At 35.0% G+C, this 8,458-nt stretch overlaps 1 protein-coding gene across 2 annotated transcripts; it reads left to right on the top strand.

Annotated features, from left to right (window-relative positions):
* The first annotated feature begins 216 nt into the window (after positions 1-216).
* Positions 217-8,330, top strand: LOC125663918 (neo-calmodulin-like). Of its 2 annotated transcripts, none has more exons than XM_048896355.2 (7): positions 217-470; positions 3,783-3,862; positions 6,401-6,467; positions 6,763-6,906; positions 7,702-7,877; positions 7,970-8,033; positions 8,122-8,330. In XM_048896355.2, exons 2-7 carry the CDS (start codon positions 3,809-3,811, stop codon positions 8,148-8,150), a joined length of 534 nt encoding a protein of 177 aa, XP_048752312.1. In that variant the 5' UTR covers positions 217-470; positions 3,783-3,808; the 3' UTR covers positions 8,151-8,330. The 2 variants fall into 2 exon arrangements, with proteins under 2 accessions (XP_048752312.1, XP_056017604.1); XM_056161629.1 differs by lacking the exon at positions 217-470 and adding an exon at positions 881-2,474.
* The last annotated feature ends 128 nt before the right edge of the window (positions 8,331-8,458 follow it).

Below are 8,458 nucleotides of genomic sequence, written 5' to 3'. Positions count from 1 at the left end.
GAAGATAAATGCATCCGTCCTTATTCTTTTATTTTGTCTTCATATTAATATTGAAATGAAATTCAATAACGAGCTAGATTTGAAACCCTTAAAAACACGAAGTCGACACATTTCTTGCATCTAAAGAAAACATACCGGTATTTATTTTTGCTACGCCTTCTTTATCTGAAAAAAAAAAGTATTTCTCTGAGGAAATTGGAAGCTTATGAATAATAATATTAAATGGGATTCCTTTATCGTAAGGAAGGAAAGTTTTTCTTGGCCAGTGACAGTCTCTCACCAGAGGACGCATTACGCAAGCTTCACTTGCACTTAGAGTAGTGCGAGTAGCGCACGGAACTCTGGGTAGAGAATGGACTAGTGATGCTGATCGACATCATCGATTAACTTAGCAACACCCTGTACTGAGTTAGCAGTTAACAAAACACATTCGTACGTCAAACATTTGATAATCTGGAACAGGAGTGATGGTAAGAACACACTAATTTTTATATTTACAGCTATGCAAATATTTCTGTAGTTTTCCTGAACAGTTCAAATGAATTGGAACGTGCCGACAATTTTAATTTGAAACATCTAAATCTGAGTAGTTTTTTCATCATCTATCAGTAACGTTCGGCGACTATATAGAACTAGGTCAAGTGACGAGATTAGTGAGTCGAGCCCTGACTATGTTTTCATTATACATTTGAAGTAATGTCGGAGAGACTACTTCATAATTATGTTGACCTATTTAAATTTAGAAAAACAACACTCCATGAATTATATAAACAGAATGTTGCAGAATTTCATCGTAATGTTAAAAAACAAGTTGTAATAATTATGCAATAGTACATCTCTAATTTTGAACTTTTGTCTGAACAAAAACTTTTCACATAGATAGTTTGAATTCAGTTGAAGAAAGTCCAAATTCGTAACGGACAATTTACGTATCATCAAAGTAATGATGGATGGGATTAAACGTTCTCACTAATGCACATTACAGTAACGATCAAAATTCAGTGAAAAATATTCATTTCCGCTGTACAGATCGCTTCATCAAAGAAAGATCTGAGGAGACCTCTTGTCTTTGTTGATTTGTTTAATTGACCAGTCTTTCCGTTTTCGACGAGTTTTGGAATGCATTTGAGAGGTGCCCGAGGTAAAGCATAAACAAGACCTTGTTTTTAGAATGATAGCAAATTAAACGTTTTCGCTTTGATGGCAGTATTCATTATGGAGGGAGGAAACCTTGGTTCTACGAAACAAACTGATGAGATGAGTATCTACCGGCAGAAATCACAAACACAAGGAATGAAGCTGAAAATGCCACGGGCTTACTCTAAGTGCGAAGCAAGGTTACGAAGCTGGGGAACTGTGATTAATGATGACGAGATCGAAGAAGATATGCTCATGCACCGTGTTTCTTTAAATAACACACCCTCCGTGGCACACTAAGATAAGTTTGACTTCGCGCCCGTTATCGCAGTTTGTCAGATGTTGCATTCAGTGTCTTACTTCCGTGTTGTAAAACATCACCAAACAGTTTACATGTTTCCTATCATGTTCTACAACTGCTTGTAGATAGATTAATGATGATCTCAGTGAGAATATGACACGCCCACGGAGACGTCGTGAGCTTCTTATGGAGCGCCAAATTAACATAAACTCTGATAATTAAAGATATCTTTAATTAATTATTTGAAGATATTATCACGTCATTTGATGTGAGCAACAATTCAATTAAAGATCACTTCAAATAATAATGATATTTATTTGAATTGGTGATTGCATTAATTATTCCACTGAACTGAATACTGATAATACAAAAGTTGAATTGTTGCTCTCTTCAAATGAATTGATGATATCAACAATTAAATTAATGTGCGCTACAATTCAATTAAAGTGGGCAAAATTCAGTTAATGCGCGCATCAATTCAATTAATGCGCGCAAAAATTGAATTATTTCTCTCCGGTTGAATTGTAGTGCGCATCAATTCATTATACAATGCGCGCAATAATTGAATCCTTGCTCTCATCAAATGAATTAATGATTCAACTGAGATCAAATCAATCATTGCTCTCATCAAATGAATTAATTAATGATTCAACTGATATCAATAACTGATTTGATGCACGTAATGGTTGAATTTATGATATCTTCTTGAAATAATTAAAGCTATCTTCATTCATTTGAGTTTATGTTAATTTGGCGCTCCATAGCTTCATGCAAGATATGATCTTGCCATATCCATCTCGTCAGAAATATGAAGAACATTTGGAGAAGGTACCTTTGTAGGGATTCTCCTTAATCTTACCCCGCTTTTAAATCGCTATATGTGTGTGGGACAAAGTCGAGGGTAAGAGTTAGAACTCGGATTATAACGATTAGGTCGCGAGCAGCTGCAAAATAGAGTCGTTCAGAATCGGTAGTGACTGTTCCATCATCGAATATTGTTAATGTCTCAAGAGAGCTTGGAGGATCCAGGGAGGATGTATGTTCATAATCAGTAATTACATATGGGGGTATTAACAATCTAATTATAGTGGATGAGCGGATCTTAGGATCTAATTTTAATTAGTTTGGGGTATTAGATAAGAAGACTGACACACACACACACACACACACACACACACACACACACACTCTCTCTCTCTCTCTCTCTCTCTCTCTCTCTCTCTCTCTCTCCGACGAAAAACATGTTATAGGAGAGAATACACAGATGTATATTGTAAAGACAACAAGTGTACTGTGTTAGGTTGTTATATAAAAGTTTATCCAATACCTTCTTTCAAGTTGTGAACAAAAAAATTGAATATCAGTAAGGGCATGTTCCCACTAGTCTAATATATTTCGTGTTCTATCGGTCACGTTTCGGAATGTAACTGTGAGGACAGAATGTTTGTGTTCTCATGTAACGCAGGTCAAATGCTCACTTCTGAAATTCAGGATTGCCTTGAATTCTGTAACACATCGTCATAATGGCTGGCTTCCACTATGAGAATGTAAGCAACAGCGATATTTGTATATTCACTTTAAAGGGTTTGGTTCACGATTTAAAAAAAAATCATTTTTGTTGTTAAACATTAACATATAACTAATTCAAAGTTGACAACAACAATTTCGACTTTCTTAATGCAAGGATAAGGGTAATATTTTAGTCTTAACTTTGTGTTATGTAAATAAGACTCGGACCTTTTTTAAGTTTACAAACAAACTAATGAAATGTTAATTTCAAGCATCACGTTTTACATAGAGAATATCTGAAATGTGATATATATATATATCATTATCTTAGATTGATAACCGTACATTTTCAAAACTTTGTAAACAATAAAAACCTAAACCTTTCTGAAAACAATAAACAAAAAACTGTCTATAAATGAGTTTCTGTCAAATATATAACAGGATTTTTTTTATTATTTTTTATTTATTTGTTAATTTTTGGGGAAACCTTTTAAACACATTAGACAGTAGATTTTGAAAATTAGAATTGAAAAACAACAGTTTGGGGAAAATTGTAAATCCGTCCCTTTCATTAAATCTAATTTCCTAGCTGAGTATATCAGTACTAGGTTAATGCGTCGACTGTTCATCTGTAGGTCTAGCGTGATACCCCCCCCCCCTCCCCAAACTATTTTTTACTAAAACTGGCATTTTAAAAACCAAATTCCGTTTTGAAAGTTTTCAATTTTTAAAAATATTTTTGTATATATCCTCCATTTTCCATCCACATCAGATTTCTCTGGTGCGTTACATTCATCTTTGATATTGGGTTTCTTTGGATATTGTATGTAACCAGACCAAGGCTTTCACAATGACGTGAGGATGGACAGAGGAGCACGCGGCAGAGAGGTGGAACCTAGACCCAAACGGGCACCAGTAAGTGTCAATCAAAATACTTAAAGAGATGAATTTATTCAATCACTACCACCCATTTTGATATTTTTTTAAACAACATACACATGTATTAAAGAATTTGTTATAGTTTCCACAAATACGGTATTATCTCGGAGTACGTCAGTTTTAGGAAACGAGTCGGTGTATTATTGAAGAGAATTTCCCCCTTATAATGTTTCTACCCCCTAAAGACGGGATTTACTTTCCCTCAGGCGAACGTGCCCAGATTGGATTTCCCCCTAGTAAAATATGAACCCAGTTTCATTTCACTTTAGAATAGACAGTCACTGTTTAGAACTACATGTAGTCCTGAATGTCAGCACGGCCTCTATAGACACATACATGTCACGTGTCTATGCGCCCCACCCTCTTCACAATTATCCGTCTTTGGTTTGATAATTAGAATTTATTTACTAGATGGAGGGTGATTATTAGCCGCAGGAGCGCCCGATCTGCGCAAGGGGAAAAGAGAAATATTTTTCATTGTTTCCGTAAAATATTTTCTATATTCCTTGTATATTTGCTCTTACATAAATGATAGCGTTGATCGACAATTCTTTGTTCTTTTTAAAGGGGGTATTCAAATTGCATTGTTTCTTAATTTTGTTTCCATTTTTAAATAAAATGTTTCATATAACAATATCCGTGTATTTCTTTGGAAATAGTTTAGAATATCTAAAATTTTAGCGGCCCTTTAGATTCTTTACATCAAAAACCTTTTGACAAAACGAGTGACCCGTGTTGCTATTCGTACTCATACAATATAATGTTTGAACAGGCGATATTATATCAGTTATAACTAAATAAAAATAAATGAATTTCTGGTTCCGCCGAAGTCAAACTGACATAGTTTTTTAAATAATTAGAAGGTATGCTTTGTCTTCTCAGAGAATATAAATATAACCAAATGCAAGACCTTTATATCTCTAATGTTGTTTCACTTAATGAAGAAAAAAATAAATACCAAAGATTCCACGAAATAGAGCAGTAGCAGATACCTAGCCTTTGTACGGGGGAAATGTTCCAAGTTTACTTTCGTTTGCAACACCAGTAGATGGTATGCTATATACTTGTGATTTTTTTTAAACGAAGCCGTCTTGTAGTAAAAATGTAAAATTTGAGTATTCTTGAAATTGAAAATGGTTTTTGTTTCAATACAAAACATTTACTTCTTTCTACCTACCAGCCCGAAGGTCAAAATTGTCAGAGGATAAGAGCAACTAGTTTTGCTATGCAAGGACATCTGTTTATTCACAAAAGAAAGTGTACATTAAAACTATTTAAAAATGTTAATTTTATATTATCATATGGTTTTTAACAGTCACTTTTTTTTCTCTTTCCACTAATATCTAATCGATGTCAGAAACTTGCGGAAGTTTTCATCCCCCCACCCCCCTCACTATTTGAATTTAGATTTTTATTCGACATCGATCTTTAAATCTCGCCCCTTACATATATACTTCATTTTGCCAATAATTTTATTTAAAATCTAATAAATTAAAATGTTAGATTTCGTGTCCATTACTGACTTCATTTGTTTCAGTAAATTTTTATGTAGTATGATTTTTTTAAGGTTGCGTAATCTGTGCGTTCGAGTTTTGAAAGGCACGGTTTTGACTAGGGTCTCTTAATGGCCAAATTGAAAATGTACACATATTTCCTCTTTCGTTTAAAATAAGACTGTTGTTGTGTTAACCTCGCAGGAGAATACATATACATGTCTTTTAGAAAATATTTCCCCCCATTTTTTATATTTTGTTTGATATACATAACTTATGCATACCACGAAATTGATGATGTAATTTATGATGGGTTTTTACCCACCCACCCCCCTCTTTCTGATGCTACTTTTAAAATAAAATAACCATCTTCCTGATGATCAGTAATCTTCATAACCCTGTAGATACATGATAAATTGAAATAATCAAATAAAATAATAAAACTAAACATGAATAATTCTTCTGCAATACCGCGTTAGATTTTTCCCGTTATGCAGTAAACAATTTGGAGCTGCGTTGCAGTAGTGTATCCCCTAATCTATCTCTTTACTACTGTTGGAACTATCAAATAAATTTGGAAATCGCTCATTTTATCACTATTTTGTCTTACAATCCAAGATATTAAAAATTTTTAACACTTTTCGCTGTATCAACGATAAAACGCAGTCAAAACAAATGCGCATTGAAAGTGCGTTAAAGTGCGTGATTGTGGGGCAAAGGTATATGCGTTAAAGTGCGTGATTGTGGGGAAGGGGGTTAATAAATCTTATCTCTATAATATATTACTTGTACAAGTACATGTAGCTAGTAGCTACAGAACTGTAGCTCTCTGAAAAATATTGGGATATATCTGATCTAGAGCTCTGCTCTCTGATCTGTCCCAATATTTTTTTCAGAGAGCTACTGTTCTGCAGTTAATGTGGCTAGGTGCTACAAAATATTCATTTCGTAAAGTCTGAATAATTCATTTCTCTGCATGGTTTGTAGTGAATTTATATGTAAATCCATTTGTTTATCTGAGGTCCTGTATGGAGAAATCGCGAAGAGAAAGGGTGCGAAACATCAACTCGCCAAAGAAAAGGTGCAAGGTACAAATATTGGTCAAATGTGCATTTTAAGCTTCGTGGATTCAGTGTAATTGGGAGGGGGGTATTATCATAATGTAAATCAGTCATGAGATGCACGAAACGTATCGATTTCTTATGATGCACGAAATGTGTCGACTTTCATGTTTTTAAGGGTTCTCAGCACATTAGTAACATGTTCAAAGACAGAATAAAAGAACAAGGAGAAGGGGAAAATGTGTGATTTAGCAATACTATTTACAACCAATACGAACTACTCCCACTGTCTGTAATGAGCACACGTTGACTGAACTTTCAGAGTTGTTTGATGCCTTCACGATGTTCGACAAGAACGGAGACGGTATGATCACAGCTGATGAGCTAGGCAAGGTCCTTTTCCAGATGGGAAATCGCCCAAATCTGAGGGAGCTTCAGTCCTTCGTCCGCTCAGTAGATGCTGACAGTAAGGCTACCCCCAAACCAAAAGTTATAGGAAAACACTCTTGTTTATCTCAAATTTACAAGTTGGGAATTTTTCTAAATGTTTGATATTATTTGAGAGTTTATATTACAATGAATAATCACCATGCTGTATATTTTCATTAGAAATATTTGTTCTGCTCATAAATTTCACTGTAAATAGAGAAGCTCATAGTTACTTGACAAAGTTTGTTTAAGACTTGACTGTACGGTATATTATGAGAATTACTGACCAAGGTCATTTGGTCAAGGTCATTGGTAAAACAGAAAAGCTTTTGATTTTTGTCGTTCCCTTGCATTGAAGAGAGATTAGAAACGCATGCTAAGGTTGTTCATGACTAGACGATGTTCCATGATCCTGAATCAAGGTCACGGTCACTAGTGACAAAATTTGTAGCCGTATGGCACAGGCACTTGTTTCTCTGAATAACTTGACTTCTGTATACTATAACAATATTACAGTATACGGTCGTCATAACTTATTTACAGAAAAAAGTGCCTGTGCTGTATGGTTACCTTGAAGATCCCGGTTATGTCGCAGTGGACGAGAGAGCGGGTCTTCGTCGCGCGATTTGAGGAGTGACTTGAATCCCTCGATCCGAGTCACATAACACAGTTGAATCAATGAGATGGTTCCAGTCACCAGTGGTCCTTATAAAGGAATTTTGTACTGATCAATCCTGCTTGGTCTTGCACTGAATCCCCTGTTGTGGCATGCTGAACGTTCTACAATGTAATATATCTGTCTGAATATGATTTATTTACTTTCATTTCTAAGAGAGTGGAACCATTGACTTTGACGAATTCCTGGAGATTTTTGGGCGTAAAATGTCCATCGACCCAGAGAAGGAGCTGCACGAGGTATTTCAGGTGTTTGATGGGAACAAGGACGGGTTTATCTCCCCTGACGAACTTTACAGAATCCTCTCCAGATTGGGGGAACCAACAACAAAGGTGTGTGTGTGCGCAAGAGAGGGAGAGAGAGAGAGAGAGAGAGAGAGAGAGAGATTTTATTGTACTATATCTAGAACGTTTTTTTTTTTTAGGAAGAAGCACAAGCAATGATTCGAGAGGCTGATATAAATGGAGACGGCCTGGTGGACTACAAAGGCAAGTAAAAAGGATAAATACATACATTCCATTTTAAAACAATATACCTAGTGCATTAATACAACTGATTTTGTTCTCTCTGTTACAGAATTCAAGGCAATCCTGAACTTCAGATGAGGTCAAATAAATAATGCAGCAGTCATATTTCATTGATCTGAACATTCGATATTTCATTGATCTGAACATTCGATATTTCATTGATCTGAGCGTATATTACTTAGCTTTTGTACAAAATACATTCATATTTACAGGGTATGTTGTTATCAATTTAAATGAATAAAGATTTTTTATACCAAACACTGTGTTGAAGTATTGTCCTGACAAATTGCCAAATTAACAAACTGATACACTGTAATTGAAGAATTGTAGCCTGCATCAGTTCAATTTAAAATGAGCAATTAAATTTAATTATTTGAGGACATCAT

Source organism: Ostrea edulis, chromosome 1 (genome assembly GCF_947568905.1).
Source record: "Ostrea edulis chromosome 1, xbOstEdul1.1, whole genome shotgun sequence".
In the NCBI taxonomy this organism is placed as follows: domain Eukaryota; kingdom Metazoa; phylum Mollusca; class Bivalvia; order Ostreida; family Ostreidae; genus Ostrea; species Ostrea edulis.
Note: the sequence above shows the minus strand (reverse complement) of the source record. Positions and strands in the feature narration are given on the sequence as shown.